Consider the following 17484-nt stretch of genomic DNA (forward strand, 5'->3'; position numbering starts at 1 on the left):
GAATTAGGGAATTTAAGACTAAGTGTACCGAGCATAACGTTAACCCTAGATTCATGCCAGATGATATTGTTACTAGATGAAATTATACATACTTATTTTTAAAATGTTGCTACAAATATAGATTGCCGATAATTGAAGTTGCATTGTACTTAGGGGTGTTCATAGTTCGGTTTGGATCGGTTTTTCCCTAAAAAAAAATCAAACCAAGTAAGTCGGTTCTTAAAATGTTGGAACCAAAACAAACTAATTAAGTCAATTTTTTAGCGATTCGATTTTTGTCGGTTTTTATCGATTTTTTGATTTTTCGGTTATTTATCAGGTTTTTTTCTTAAATATGAGACATACACTACCAAACATATATTTCGGCGGCTACATTTTCAACGTAACACTATCAAACCAATTTCTCTTTGAGAAATCTACCATTTACCATGATATATTGATGGTAATTGAATAAAAAAGTGATGAATAATTTAAGTACTCAATTAAAAATCAATTATTTTTAACATGAAATAGTTCTTGTATTTATCAAAAGCAAACTACCAATCAAACTAGAATGTAAAGGCAAAGAATTAGATTATTGTAATAGCAAAAAACTAGACTTAAAATACAAACGACTAATATGTACCATAACATTTTAGAAACTTTATATAAAAATACACACATATATAGATATAATAATAAATTAAATAACTATTTCTATAGTCGGCTTGGTTCGGGTTTTTTCCATTATTTTTTGATTAAAACCAAACCCAAACCAAATTTGATCGGTTCTTAAAATTCAAAACCAAAACCAAAACCAAACCAAACGAAAAAGTATCGGTTTTTTGATCGATTTGGTTCGATTTTCGGTTTGGTTCGATTTTTCGGTTTTTTATGAAGACCCCTGATTGTACTGATCCAAATCGTATGTTAACAACTAATAGTTGGGAGGCCATTAATGATGTTGTTAAATTTTTACATAAATTTTATACAGTTACTGTTGAGTTTTCTGGAGCATATTGCCCTACTGTTACTATGGCTTTAGTACATATAGATGAAATTTCTTTTCTACTCTATGAATTTAAGAAGAAAGAAAAATATAAGGATGCTGTTGAAAAAATACAAGCAAAATTCAAAAAATATTTCTTTCCAATTCCTCCGATTTACTTAATTGTTGTTGTTTTAAATTCTTCTATTAAGATGTCTAATTGTCACAAATTAATCAATGCTTTATATACTTATATGGAGATTAGACCAACTGAAACCCCAAATATATATTGTTGTATGAACAAGCTAAATAATTATTATGCAAATATAATTGATGATGATGCTATTAATGTAGGCAATGTTAATCCCACTATGCATTGTACTACTTTTACTGCATCTGCTACTATGGATGAAGATGAAGGCCTTGATGGTTATAATATTTGGTCTACATTTCCTTCTACTCAAACCAGTAGCAGGAACATTGATGAACTTCAATTCTACTTGCAAAAGCAAACAGAGCCTCGCACAAAGGAATTTTCACCGTTGGGATGGTGGCACGAGAATGAAAAGCAATTTTCTGTTCTTTCCGCTATGGCTCGGGACGTGCTGAATGTGCCAATTTCAACTGTTGCATCAGAGAATGCATTTAGTCAAGCAAGACAACAACTAGAAGACACTCGTCACTCATTGGAAAGCAATGCTTGGATAAGATCGGGACGAAGAAATCAGGGACGTAAAGATGTTGATAAACCAGAAGACGAGGAACTTGGAGATATATTAATACATGGTAACCCATCTAAATTTAACACTCCAGAAGATGACCAAGAAGTTCATATTGATTATGAAGAACTTACTAAGGAAATGCAAAACCTTTGAAGCTCTTGATTTATATTTAATAATTAAACTTTGAATTTACTCTTTTTTCTTCAATTTAGTTGTTGTAAAGTGTAAACTTTAATTTGCAAGTTTGAATTAAAAAAAGAACTTGCAAATTATAAGTTCAATTTTTTTCTATCTTGATTGTATTCTATTATCTTAAATTCTTAATGAAGTATTCAAATATAAGAATTTTAAAGCCTTTGAAATTTATTCAAACACTATTTTTATAAAATTATTTTTATGTTTTACATTTTTACTTTACCTTAATATAAATTATGGTAGTTATACAAAATATAAATTTTTTTTAAAATAAAACTGCCCTGCCCCTTAGCCCAGAACCGTTCTAGTTCAATAATTCACCGGTAAAACCGGTATTAAAAACACGATAACCGGTCTGATCCGGACGGCCTGTCCTTTTCCAATAGTCCGCTCGGCCCCTAACACCTTTACTTTGAACTGTGGCAACACAAATACAAAAGCACTTTGAACTGGAAAAGATTTTAGGGTTTGCTCTTCAAAATTCTATAAACGGATAAGGGTCTGATTTGTCCCTCTACTATCATAAATAGGCCTTATTTACCCTTCGTTTAAATTTTTTATCAAAAATATCCCTACAGTTATACATTAGGTTCATATTTACCCCTTACACGTTAAACGTGTTATATTTGCCCTTCGTTGTACTTTAGGATCATATTTACCCCTCTACTCTTCAAAAAGGGTTACATTTTCCCTTCGTTATACTTTCTTGATATATTTATCCTTACAATTATACTTTAGGATCATATTTGCCCCTCATCCGTTAGATCGCCATATCCCACCTTTGTTTTCCTACATGGTGCCTATGTTGATTTCTTTTTCTTCAAATTTAAATATGGTCACCTATTTAAGATAATTTAACCCGCCCACCTAATTTAAATAAGACTTCATTAACTTCATTGTTGTGCAACTTCTCGTAATTTACTTTGGTTACTGCAATAATTGTGAGTTGTATTAGATTAGTGATTTTGAGTTCAAAACTATTGTTTGTCAATATGTTGCCGTTGCTCTAACTATTGTATTTTGCACAATCTTCATAAATGACGTATCACGAAATTGCTTTTCGTGGATCAATCATGGTCAATTGACCCAGTTTAGACTTTACAGAGTTGTATCTCTACAAACACGTCAAAATATCATTGAGTGATTCATGTCTCCTAACTCCTAAGTATTAAAGGGAAACAAATTAACATAGACAAAGGTGAAATAATTAAATAAATCAATTAGAGATAACACTATAGTTTTATTCACTCACTGTCCAAAATTTTCTCGCTCTCCGAAAAATATAGAGCTGACACGGATAAGAGAGATGGACGAGTGGGTGGGGGGTGGGATTGGGAATTATGATTTTCATTTATTTTAGTCAGTGTGTTTTATTTAAATTAGGTGGGCGGGTTAAATTATCTTAAATAAGTGACCATATTTAAATTGGAAGAAAAAGAAATCCACATAGGTGACATGTAGAAAAACAAAAGTGGGACATGGCGATCTAACGGATGAGAGAAAAATATTATCCTAAAGTATAATTGTAAGGATAAATATGTCAAGAAAGTATAACGAATGGCAAATGTAACCCTTTTTTGAAGAGTAGATGGGTAAATATGATTCTAAAGTATAACGAATGGCAAATGTAATTCGTTTTAATGTGTAAGGGGTAAATATGAACCTAATGTATAACGATAAATATATTTTTGATAAAAAATTTAAACGAAAGGTAAATAAGGCTTATTTATGATAGTAGAGGCAAATTACACTCTTATCCGTTCTATAAAAGTTCAAAACTCCACCAGCTAATGAAAAGCTGGCATTATAGAAGATAGTTGAAGGTTGCTTCTTTGATGATTTTGTCGCAAAGGTTAGTCAACTTTCGTTTGTCTTTTTTCTTCTAGTGGCTCACTTTTGGTTAGTGCAAACTGAAATAGACAGCTCTCTACGTAATTTCAGGTTATCAAACTTTGCATTTTGCTGATTGACATACCAAAGAGAAGGTTACCCAGAAATAGCGATCATCACAATGTCTGAAAGTTCAAACACCCATGTAAGTACTGATAAAAATACTTAATTGAAAACACACACACAAAGGTGTGGTTTAGCGGTCAATGAGATGGGATGAAGACAAGACCATGGTTCAAAATGCTCGCTGGGCGGGAATAGTTGGTGTGCGCAAGCTGGCTTGGACACCACCGTTAATTTTTGATAAGGCATCAATTATAATATTGTATACTAATCCCTCTATCCCATTTTATATATGGTCTTAAAATCAAAAGGTATTCGAACGGAAATAGAGTTTAAAATGTTAATTTGACTTGTATGTCGGTTACCAAAAAAATAGGACTTGTATATCATATTAGTGATAATCGAGAAATGTTAAAGTAATAGATGACGAGGTAGACTTAAAACTCATGGAACGAAGTTGTCTTGAATGACCGATAATTTCTGGAGATCTATGCAAACTTAGAAAATGATATGGTATAATGGAAGAAATATATCTATATAGGCAAGACATATTAGCTAAGAATGTGTTTTAGACGTTAGATTCTTTACTTAACGAGGTAGGTGAGAATTCATATAGTAAGCCCCAACTTGTTTGGAGGCTTAGTAGTTGTTTTTGTAATAGTTGAATATTTAGTTTGACAGAGAAAAGTATCATATCAAAGTTTAAACTTTATTTACTTTAATGAATTTGAATTCTTAATGAAAAGTATTGCTTTTAGACCTTTTAGACGGAAAAAGTATGGAATAAATTGAGGGAGTAATATTCTTCTTTGAGCTCCATTAATTTAAGATGTTCAGCTTTTGTTGTTCAATTCCTGTAAGTTTCCCTTGCTCTATGCTTGCTTTCTAAGTTGAGCTCATTGTGGCTTTTTCTTGTGGCTTGGGAGAGGATAATTGTTCATAGTTTGTTGTTGTTAAGTTATACTCCTTAATTCAGTTCCATTCCTGCGAAGTTGTATTCCTTTATTTGTGTTTACCGAAAAAATCGGATAACGTTAGATTTGTGTATGGTTCTAAGGATATGCGATACAATTCGATATAAATCGTGTAGAGAAATGGAAATATATGTATTGTTGGTTGTGAGAATGAAAATAATAAGCAAAAAAGAATGAATAAGTAAAACAAACATAAGGGGATAACTATCAATATAAGAAGTGATCTTCCTTTCTCCTGTTTTTCCTCCTCTCCCCTTTGGCTTACAAGGATCCCCTTTTATAGAAGAGGGTTATTATAAAAAACAATCAAACATATAGTGGAAGGCCCATGATGACTTGTCTCTTCTTCGATTCCCGCCAAGATTCTCTCTCTTGGTGCAGTTGCAACGGCTATTGTCTGTGAGCTCGATACTAGCTCGAACTCATTACTGGGTCGGGCCCTTCGGTCTCGGATCGAGTTCGACCTTCGAGATGGACGTCGCGTATTTCCGACCTCGAAGCAATGCCTTGCGGATCGATTCGGCCACGGGCTCGATAGGATTATCGAGCCGCCTCCTCGAGTGACCTTCGGGCTCGAGGTTCGTTAGTACCGACCTCAGAGCTCACTCCCAAAACCTCATTCCGGTTTTTTAATACTCGAACTCGATCAAACGTAGGAAGGCCGAAATCTATTTTGACCGTATACAGATAGTCCCCTCGTTTCTCGAAAAAGGATGTGGCGAGAAACAATATGATTTCCCAGCAGCTCGATCAGATATACACTAATGTTTTTATCGATCCCGACCATGACGTATGTAATGCTCGATCATCTTATGTATCTTTACAGTCCCCGATTTTATCGAGGATACCCGAATGTTTTCTTCCCCTGTGGGAATTGTCAGTTACCTTCGGTCCTTGGTGACCGGAGAAGATCAATCAGTGATGAATGCGATGGGACCCGCCTGTCTTTTCAACGAGGCACAACATGCTTTGAATCGGGTAACTTCTGATGGCGTTTTCGCCGCCTCTGTACAAAAACTTTGTAAATACAAATCTTTCTTCATTTTGAAGAGAAATGGCCTTTCAAACTAAATAGATAGTTTATTTAAATCTCTGTTGCCTTCGGGCCTCGTGGCTAGTCCTCTTTGCTTTATTGGGCTCGAGCGTCCTTAAGCTTAAATAGTCAAGTGTTTGTTCTAACTCGAAGAAATGAGTAGTTTTGTTCGAAATAATGTAGCCTGTAGGCGTAATAGTCGAGCGAGTGATTGCTCGAACTAGAAATAAAGGTAGCCCGTAGGCTTGGCAGTCAAATGAATGATTCGAACTTGATGCAATGTAGCCCGTAGGCATAATAGTCGAAGTAGCCCGTAGGCTTAATGGTCGAGTGAGTGATTGTTCGAACTCGAAATAAAGGTAGCCCGTAGGCTTGGCAGTCGAGTGAATGGTTCGAACTCGATGCAATGTAGCCCGTAGGCTTGGCAGTCGAGCGAATGATTCGAACTCGATGCGATGTAGCCCGTAGGCGTAATAGTCGAAGTAGCCCGTAGGCTTAATGGTCGAGTGAGTGGTTGCTCGAACTCGAAATAAAGGTAGCCCGTAGGCTTGGCAGTCGAGCGAATTGTTCGAACTCGATGCGATGTAGCCCGTAGGCGTAATAGTCGAAGTAGCCCGTAGGCTTAGTGGTCGAGTGAGTGATTGCTCGAACTCAAAATAAAGGTAGCCCGTAGGCTTGGCAGTCGAGCGAATGGTTCGAACTCGATGCAATTTAGCCCGTAGGCATAATAGTCGAAGTAGCCCGTAGGCTTAATGGTCGAGTGAGCGATTGCTTGAACTCGAACCTGTTTGCATAATAAATCTTGAACATAGGATATCGGTAAAGAAGAGAGCTTTCTTTGCAAGTCATTATACATGGGTTCATGTTTTGCGTCAAGGCTCGGGCCAACTATATAAGCATGGTTCGTTTTGACCATTTGGCCCTTACGACGTTTCCCGTTGAGACACTCTTTATCATGAAATAACGAAGTAACTTCCTTCGCACCGAACTTGATAATCATCACAAATGCGTTCAATGATAAAGCCCCCCTGTGTATGAGGTTGATTTTAAAGAGGCCTCGAATACTCACCAGTAGTATCGTTTCCGCTATATGGCTGGTATCGATCTCTGGTCGACTTTTGCTTTTTCGTAATGGACCTAGAAGTCAACTGGTCATCTTCGACTCTTATTTTGGATTGGTATCGATTGTGCACATCGGTCCAAGTAATACCTGGGTACTCAATCAGATTTTGCTTCAGCCGCCGTGAAGCCCTCGAGCTCCGCTCATTTAGACCTTGAGTGAAAGCTTGAACAACCCAATCATCTGTGACTGGTGGCAGATCCATTCGTTCCGTTTGAAAACGAGCTACGAACTCCCTTAGCATCTCGTTATCCTTTTGTATTACCTTGAACAGGTCCGACTTTCTGGTTTTGACCTTTATGGCTCCGGCATGTGCTTTTACGAAGCAATCTGCAAGCATAGCAAAAGAATCAATGGAGTTAGATGGTAAATTATGATACCATATCATTGCCCCCTTTGACAGGGTTTCACCGAATATTTTCAATAATACAGATTCGATCTCATCATCTTCCAAATCATTGCCCTTGATGGCACACGTGTAAGAAGTGACTTGCTCGTTGGGGTCGGTCGTTCCGTTATATTTGGGTATTTCGGGCATACGAAATTTTTTGGGGATTGGTTTTGGGGCTACACTCGAGGGAAAAGGCTTTTGAATGAATTTTTTCGAATCTAGACCTTTTACCATTGGTGGAGCTCCCGGGATTTGATCGACCCTGGAATTATATGTCTCTATTTTTTTATCGTTGGCTTCGACTCATTTTGTGAGTTCCTCGAGCAATTTAGTAATTTCGAGAGTAGTCCCCGATTCTTGCTCATTTGACTTCTCTATGGCTAGTTCCGTTCTGTGTGTTACTTCTCGAAGCGGATTGGGCTCCAGCCTGCTTTGTACCTGAGTTTGGCTCTGCAACTGAGCTATCGCTATTTGCTGGGCTTGCAACATCTCGAAGATCATCCGTAAGCTGATCCGATCTCCTCCACGTTATGGGTGTCTCGAGCTACGGATCGAGTACCGCCCTGAATGCTTCTTTCCGGTTCTGAACGCTGATTCGCCCCTAGAGCTATTTGTGAATTAACATCCAATGGTACTTCGGCTCGAATTTCGGGTGCTTCAATTCGAGCCTTAGTGCCATCATCGAGTGGCCTTCCGGCCCCGGGTGCTAAGTTGTTGGTTTCATCTTGAAGGCCGGCTTCGTGGTCGATAGGTGAAGCCATTGCTGATTTGAAGTTGCAAACTGGCGTGTACTTTAGATTTATATCAAACGATCACTGTTACCCTTAGCCCCACGGTGGGCGCCAAACTGTTTACCGAAAAAATCGGATAACGTTAGATTTGTGTATGGTTCTAAGGATATGCGATACAATTCGATATAAATCGAGTAGAGAAATAGAAATATATGTATTGTTGGCTGTGAGAATGAAAATAATAAGCAAAAAAGAATGAATAAGTAAAACAAACATAAGAGGATAACTATCAATATAAGAAGTGATCTTCCTTTCTCCTGTTTTTCCTCCTCTCCCCTTTGGCTTACAAGGATCCCCCTTTTATAGAAGAGGGTTATTATAAAAAACAATCAAACATATAGTGGAAGGCCCATGATGACTTGTCTCTTCTTCGATTCCCGCCAAGATTCTCTCTATTGGTGCGGTTGCAACGGCTCTTGTCTGTGAGCTCGATACTAGCTCGAACTCGTTACTGGGTCGGGCCCTTCGGTCTCGGATCGAGTTCGACCTTCGAGATGGACGTCGCATATTTCCGACCTCGAAGCAATGCCTTGCGGATCGATTCGGCCACGGACTCGATGGGATTATCGAGCCGCCTCCTCGAGTGACCTTCGGGCTCGAGGTTCGTTAGTACCGACCTCAGAGCTCACTCCCAAAACCTCATTCCGGGTTTTTAACACTCGAACTCGATCGAACGTAGGAAGGCCGAAATCTATTTTGACCGTATACAATTTGATTGGTTGGTCTTACCCGATTCGGTTGGAACTTTTATCCATCCTAAAATTTGTGTCCATGTTGACTTTTACTCAACCACATTTTTATATATATTTATGTTGTTTCAAATTTGTGGAAAGAATTTGGGCCAAAGGTGCTAATGTCTTCTTTGAATTTTTCTAAATCTCTTACAGGCTTACACACGAGTAGATTTCCTTAAAAGCGCCTGTACTCGTGGTTTAGCCATTAACAGCATTGGAATAAAAGCTGAAGGGCTTGAGGTGTGTCAATGCTGGTGGTTCTAGATTTTTAACCACCTGGTATTGAAAATTATTAGTAGGTTATATTGTCCTTTTCTATGTGATTTAGCTTCTGATGGCTCGGATATCTGATCTACAGAAAGGAAATGAAAATGGGTATCAAGTAAAATGGCTGAGCTTGAGAAGGAGAAAGAAGCTGCATTGTGCAAGATAACTCAGCTTGAGAGGGAAGGAGAAGCTGCATTAACTAAGATACACAAGCTTAAGAAGGAGAAAGAATGCACAGAGAATAAAGTAGCTTTGCTTGAGAGGGAGAAAACAGCTGCATTCAGTAAGATAGTTGTGCTTGAGAAGGAGAAACAAGCTGCGACAAGTAAGATTGAGGAACTTGAGAAGGAGAAAGAATATGCAGCCAGGAAGATAGCTTTGCTCGAGAAGGAGCTAAAAACTAAGGAATATATATTTGGACAGTATAAGAATGCTCAGCTTCAGAAGGAGAAGAATCTAAGAACCAAGTTTGTGGATTTCAAAAGGCATACTAATATTGAGCGTGAAAAAGAGAAATAAGCTACAATGAGTAAGATAGCTGTGCTTGAGAAGGAGCTGGAAACAAAGGAAGTTAGAATGTATAAACAAGCTATAAGAGCTTTAAAGCAGATCCACGTTGAAGATAAAGAACCAAAGGAAAAGGTGAAAGAGTTGACAATAACTATGCAAAAGATCTCCGAGGAAAGAAACTATTGGGAAAATTTAGCTAAGCAGCTTAAGGGCAAAGAAAGCGAGACTGCTGAGCTAGTAGAAGCTCGAAAAGAGATGATTAAGGTATGGGTCTTTGGATATTTCTTTGAAGCATATGTTTTCTACAGCTACGCCTCAAACAATATTCAATTAATTAGATCAGGCATCAGGCTACTGTGATTTTTTCCTAAGGAAATAAGTTTTTGATGCTCAGAATTATCCCAACCTGCAGCATCTAAGACAACAACTTTCTAGCCTTAGTTTCTTTGTTTCCCTTTCTCTATCTACATATAAGTAAAATTGGTGACTATACCACTCTGCTTAGAAAATAATTTGGAAGCATTTTGTATAGTATTTCATTCTGAAAAATTCCCTATGTTGAAACTCCTAAATCATCATTGACAATGGATGCCTCATGTATTTCCCACAAACCATTTAGGACCCGTTTGGCCATGAGTTTTGCCAAAATAAATTTGGGATTTATTTGGCAAACATATGTTTGGCCATAGATTTTGCCCACATTTTGGCAAAATCCCAAATCCAAAATCCAAAATCTTAAAATCACCTCAATTGCTGATTTTGGGCCAAAACATGACCGTTACATTTTTAATTTTTTTTAAATATTACCCCAAACTTTTATAATTTGTAAAAGAGCCCACATTTATTACGACCAACTAAATATTTGATGAATATACTTCCTTATCCGCTTAATCCTTTGTGCATCTTACTTTTGCTTCTGATTTGTAGGCTAAATGGCTTTCTGAACACTCATATCAGTTAACTTTTTCTTCTTAATTAGGAGCCGTAATTCTCTAATGGGATTTCACTGTAATTAATGATTTATATAGTTTATTATAAAAATGATAATTTTGTACCAAACTTATTTATGTTCAGGACTATGGTTTGTGATAATGATACTATTGGGTATTTGTGATAGTTTTTAGAACTTGTGGGTATAAGTCATGTTTCATGTTTTTTCAAATAAAAAGTGAAATATGTTTTGAAAAATCATGTCCAAACACATTTTCATCTTCAAACCAAACTTCACCCAAATCAGATTTTTCAAAACAAATTTGGGAATCTATGGCCAAACGGTAGCTTAGTTTAGTTTTTACTGACACTTGGAAGACTTACCATTCCTATTAATTCTAGAGGCTATGGGCTGAGGTAACTCCTAAAATATGCACACAAGGTTTTAATTATCTGAAGTTTGATAGCAGCATCTGTATGGAATTCTTACATGTTTATGTAGTTTGATAGTAGTATATATTTGGAAATTCTTACCTGTTTTAACATTCTACATATAAGTACATGAACACTCTGTAGCAGATGTACTTCAATTCACATGAGCATACATTAGAGTCGCAGGTCAAAAATTTTATAGGTAGTTGAGTGAAGAAAACGGTGTGGCTCTGTAGGCGCTTAACCAAAGTAAAATACCTGCTTATTGGAATGTTGCCTTACCACCATTTGTTTATGCTAGTAATGTTTCCCTTTTTGCTTGTCTGTTGGATTCTTTTGTTTACAGTGTGTAGACCATTGAGGTAGAAATATCTCCTTCTATGCTCTATTCCTCGCTTTAGAGATCTGGAAAACACCTTACTAATTCACTTTCTACTCTGGATTCATGAGATAATAACTGACATGCTTTCTTTCTTTTCCAGATTCTTTCTGACATGTGCAATGGTGACATGGATATTGGTATAAAGAGATTTGGTGTCATTGATAGTTCTCCTTTTCATAGTGCATGCAAGCAGAAATTCTCGCATCAAGTTGCCGAAGAAAAAGCAACAGAATTGTGTTCTATTTGGCAGACAGCTGTGGAAAACCCCAAATGGAATCCATTCAAAACTATCACCTCAAATGAGGAAGTTCGAGCAGTACGTATCTGAATCCTTTGATTCCTTTCTTCTTTCCTTGTACTTGTTTAAATTTCATTTTTTTATAGAGATATTTTCAATCTGTTGGTACTTGTCCAACTGAAATAGAAAACTTTGGTTTCTTAATTTCAGAACATAAGTTCTTGGAAGTCAAGTAACTCATGGTGCCAGGTGATGCAATAAATGCACCCCTGTCATAATAAATGGGTGACATGGTGCAACAAAAAGATTATGTTCAAACTGATTTCTCTATTTTCTATGGTCTAAATAACAACAATCAAGTTATCAATGCAATTCGTTCGCTCTGAATTTCTCTCCTTCCCCGGAATTCCAACTGAACTATTTATCGGATGTCCCCTCCGAGACTTTTTCAACTGAACTCTTTCTACTCTGAATCACATGATTTCATATTCAAGCATGCTTAAAACCATTATTTGTGCTTTAGGAAATGATAGACCAAGAGGACAAGCATCTCCTGCAGCTGAGGAAAGAGTGGGGATATGAAGTATATTTAGCTGTTGCCATAGCCTTGAAGAAATTAAAGAGTATAATATGAAGGTCAGAACCACGACTCATCAGCTCTGGAATTTCAAAGAAGGCAGGAAAGCTACGCTAAAAGAAGCCATTTGTTTAATGGGGAAAAAATTGAAGGAGGCAAAGATCAAAGATACAGGTATGCTTTGAGTGTCTTATACTCTTATTATGCTGCAATTGCTGCATTCTCCTTCAGCTTGTAGGTTCAAGTCAACTTTGCTTTGAAGTGTTCTAGGTCTTACAAACACCTTGTTATGTGACTCATTGAGGTCAATCGAACACGTAATGATAGCCTCTGAGTTACCGTTTAGTTGCCAGATAAGATTAAGAGGAACACCAAAACAGATTTTTTATAACAGAGTTAAGTATCTGAATAGCAAAATAAGAAAAATGTATTAAGCTTTGTACCCTTATATTATACCCGAGAAAGTTTGATTGTTCAAAAGGGCTAGTATACTATCTTTTCTTTTTGCAAATAAGGACAAGGGTTCTAGTGAAGGCTCTTCCCTTTGCCTCTGACATTATGATTGAGAACCTAAAATCACTTTTTTAAAGATCATTGCTATTAGCACTGCTCAAAATCTACTCCGATCATAAAAGTTTAACCTATCTAGTAGCAGAATTCTGGGCCAGGCACTTTAGATTGAGTTGGTTTCTCTTTGCTTCTGATTCTACATCTGGAGGAAAAAAAATGGGCAAAAGATTCTTACCTAAGGAACGTACCATATTTTTGTTTGTTGTTTGACCGCCCTTTTTATGTGTGAATTTTCATTGGATGTCTGGATACTACAGGGAAAGGGAGTACTGTGTATGACAGTATGAGATAGATCAGTAGTGCCAAGTTAAAGTTTTCTTAATTAAAGACAAATAGAGCCAGAATTCGAGTTTCTGTAGAGAGAAAAAAAGTTAGGTGATTTATTCTCGTCTGGCTAAGCCTTGGTGGCCAAAATTAGCCGGTACTCCTGTACTGGTGGAAGAATGGATGTAGCCGGTGGAATAGTCAAGGTGCGTATAAGTGACTTGAACAGTGAACACCACCATTATCAACCTTTTATTTTTGTTTAAAAAGCTCATGCAACTCCCTTCCCTCCATGAAGGAAGACAACTGGCCTACAGTTATGCATGTGGAGATTTTAGGTGCCATCCTTGGGTATCTTTGAAAGAAAATAGTATGGCTGTGTTAAATGCTTTTGAAATATGCAACAAGTATTCATCTCTCTAATAGAAAAGTATGCATTGGTGTAATAGAGATATATGAAAAGTATGCATGTGTAATGAGTTGCACTTTCTCTACTTAGGATTTGTCAAGGTGGATCAGTTGAAGCCAGGGACAGCGGGCAAGAATCTAATTGTCAAAGTCCTAACTACTGATGTGGTGGTTGACAAGAACCAAAACAACAGGTGGCAGTCCCAATCGCCATGTGTATATTCTCAACCGCAAATCACACGAGTAGCTGAGAGCCTTGTTGGAGATGAAACTGGAACTATCATATTCACCGCTCGCAACGAACAAGGTAGTGTCAATCTTCTTTTTGTTGCCTTGGCGTAATTCATTTTTTATGAACTAACTGCATTCTGAGTCCTAGATTTGCTGCATCTAGCCCTCCACACTCGAGGAACAATAAAGGATGTTCACAAATTTGATTTTTATTAGCACAATACCTATTGCTTATGCTTATGATAGCTCTGGTTTTATCATGTAGTTGATTTGATGGAGCCAGGTAGCATCTTACTCCTTTATGGTGCAAAAGTCCAAATGTATACAAATCATAATCGCAGAACCTGTGGAATTTGTTGTAAATGAAGATGATGGTTGTAATATGTCTTTAGATGAGTATGAAGTAATCCGGAAATATTGATGATGAAGAAAAAGTTCCACACTATTCATCACCTTACAGCTCTGCCTTAAGAGCGCCTTAGTGTATATTTTTGGTTCTTTTTGCACAGAAGCTCACTGTTTCCAATGGATGGTCACTCTCCTTTTACTTTGTCAACTAAAATTATTAAGCTATTTTCTATAATGAAAACCTTACCGTAGTATTAAGTATTAACATTGGAGAAAGGCTAAAGCATGACAATAAAGTGTTTATGCGGGGTACTTTTGATTTCAAAAGACGAGTTCTTCACTGTTACTATACAATTTTTCCAAAGTAATACTCCCTCCTTTCCGTTTTATGCGGTACTTTTTGCTTTTTGAGAGTCAATTTGACTAATTATTGAAGTTAAATTGGATTAGATCAATTTAATATTTTAAAATTTAAATTTAAATATTCAAAAACTACACGAAAAATATAAGTAGTTACTATATTTCTCATATCAAAAAGATTAAAAATACAATTTAAAAAGGTTGGTCAAAATTTACATAAAAATTGAAAAGTGTCCCAATTAAGTGCCACATTAATTGGCACGGGTATGCTGTCAGGCGGGACAAAAAGAAAATGGGCATCCTAGAGGCTAGAAGTTGTCATTCTTTATTATAATCTTATTATACGTAAAATCAAATCGCCACGTTCTTTAGCAATAGACCCAAAAAGCAAAAAATTTCAAGGACAACTGAACTAGGGGATCTTATGAAGCACCACTACTTGAACAGAGAGATGATGCTCTTATCATAAGAAGCAAAATTAAGGAGAAAGATGGCATGCATAAATTGTGAGTAAAGTAGAGATTTTATGTGTATTTTATACACTATAAGAAGAGATTTATAATTATTGAATTATGGAATATATAAGGATTAAAGTAACATACAAAGGAAGACAAAATAAACAAATGCAAAGAATTAAAAAGAAAGAAAGAAAAGAAGTGAAATGAGAAACCTGGGCGTGAATTAGCAAAGAAGAAAGACAAGCAAAGCAAATGAGAAACGAAGCAGAGTCAGGCGTCGCGAGCCAAATTGCTCGAGTTAGAGCAGGCGTCGCACATCATACCGCGAGATGGAGAGCGCTTTTGAGCTCGCGAGGCGCGGTCTGAGCGAGATGTTCGCGTGTTCCGGGGTTATAAAACCTATTTTGTCTCCTTTTTTGTTTTGGATTTGGTTATTTCGTCTAGGCCTTTTCCCAACACAGATAAATAGTCATTAAACACCATTTTTAGAGGAAGAGACCGACTTTGGGATTTTTGACCTAAGGAGACAAGAACACACTAGGAGCAAGGCGGAGAATTCTTCAACGAGTTTTTCACTTCCTCCTTCCTATTTCCATTATTGGTTATGAATTCTAGTATTGTAGTTTTGCATACTATTATGAATAGCTAATTTGTTATCTAAAGTTTTGATAGAACCTTTTGTAGGATAAATTCTTGTTATGTTTCTATATAATTGAGTCGTTGGATTTCTCTACTTGTTCAACTACGTGTTTATTGTTGTTGATTGAATGACCATCAATTGGCTGTGCCTATTTAGTATGTATTGCTTGGAAAAGGGTACATATTTAGGTAGTTGTTGAACAACATCACTCCTGACGTATGTGAGGAATCAATACGAAGGATTTAAAGGTGGGATTAGGAATAACGAAACCTTGGTGCGATCTTAGTGAGCAGTAAACTAGTGCCAGCTAGCTTAGTTCGAAAGAATATGTCTAGTAAATTGTGGTAGTTGCTCGGAAGAGAATTATGACACCTGAAGTACTCACGATCGGTAGAAAATACTTAGGCAAAATTATAGAAGGCCTATAGTGGGAAGGATTCCGATAATTGGGGAAATCATAACTACCTCCTTAAGCTTGTCTCAAATTTCATCCTTGTTAGTTGATAATTTTACTGCTTTATAATAGTTGTTAGTTAATTAGTTAGAAATAAATATTATAATCTCTATAATTAGGAAATTGTTTGGACGTGTGTTTCTTAGCAATATTGAACAACTGTAGCTAAGCCTTAGTTCTCTGTGGGATTCGACTCCGAACTTGTAAATCGAATTATATTTGCAACGACCGCTTAGTCCTTTTTATAAGGCATAGTTGCGCGTGATCAGCCAGTGCCAGAGATGAGGTAAGAAAATAATTTTTTCCTTGAGCAACTTTCCAAGTGATACTAATTACTAAAATTTTCTTGTATTTATAAATTCAAACAGGTTATTGAAGAAGTTAAAAGCTTGTTGGAGCAATACAAGAACGAGCTGAGGAAGTTAGCATCACTGTTACAGGCCACCGCTTGAGTTCATTATTGGCCAATGCAGTTGACATAGTTGTCAACCAAATCAATAAGGAGTTTCCAGTGACTGCATTTGTATTTGCTTGCCCTCGAGTTGGAGATGAGAATTTCAAGAATGCTTATGACAAATTCAAAGACCTGCAAATCTTGCGCATCTGCAATGCTCCTGATCCTATTCCAAAGGTACCACAGTATGGACTCGTTGACGCTTCTGCAAATGATTGGAGAGATGTTGGTTTTGAGCTTTCAATTGATACTACAAAGTCAGAGTACTTGAAGACAAGACATAAATGGTCATATTCTGGAGGTTTATTTGCATGGAATTGCTGGAACACAAGGACCAAAGGTAAAGTTCAAAACCGGATATTGCTCTAGTGAATAAGGAAGCGGACTTATTGAAGAATGAATATGGTGTACCAGTGGTATGGTGGATTAAAGGAATGGTTCAACAAAAAGACGGATCATGATTCATGAGGATGACAGTGACTTTTGCAGTAGTTCTTGTATTTTTCTAAAATAAACTTCCTCTTCTTTGTGGAATGAAACCATTAGCTATGACCTGTGTAACGTGATATATATCTTTTTGGTGAATTACTGGCCATGGTCATGCATTACCATCTCAATGATAAGTATATTATGTTGACTTCTAATTGCTTTGTTCATGTGGTTGGTAGCAGTTATAAGCAAGAAAACTTAGGGTTGGATGTGTACATTAGAGACGTCTAGGACGACAAAGATTCTTTGCATTTTGCAAAATACCTGCTGCGTATGTACTCTTTTATTTACACCTTGAGGACTAGATGAAGATTGTTGGGGGAAATCAATAATTTACTGGGTGGGGCTGATACCAGAAAAAAAACAATCTTGTCTTTTTCATGCTTCCATCTTTTGATTTTGATTTTTGCACAACGTAACAAACAATATTGAGTTCATAATTTGTTTGATAATCTCTTGGTTTTATAATAAAATTACTAACTATACACCTGGTATTGATAATGTACTGGTCATGAGCATAACCTTCTAAGTAATACGCAAGTTATGTCAGAGTTTGAGTAGAATCAGTAGATTAAAACTGGTTGAAATAAAT

At 36.7% G+C, this 17484-nt stretch overlaps 1 protein-coding gene across 1 annotated transcript; it reads left to right on the forward strand.

Moving 5' to 3' along the window:
• The first annotated feature begins 11822 nt into the window (after nucleotides 1–11822).
• LOC142171439 (uncharacterized protein At4g28440-like) lies at nucleotides 11823–14160 on the forward strand. The gene is made up of 3 exons (XM_075233797.1): nucleotides 11823–12390; nucleotides 13550–13765; nucleotides 13955–14160. Exons 1-3 carry the CDS (start codon nucleotides 12270–12272, stop codon nucleotides 14053–14055), a joined length of 438 nt encoding a protein of 145 aa, XP_075089898.1. The 5' UTR covers nucleotides 11823–12269; the 3' UTR covers nucleotides 14056–14160.
• Nucleotides 14161–17484: the final 3324 nt, after the last annotated feature.

Source organism: Nicotiana tabacum, chromosome 17, assembly GCF_000715075.1.
Source record: "Nicotiana tabacum cultivar K326 chromosome 17, ASM71507v2, whole genome shotgun sequence".
Lineage (NCBI taxonomy): Eukaryota > Viridiplantae > Streptophyta > Magnoliopsida > Solanales > Solanaceae > Nicotiana > Nicotiana tabacum.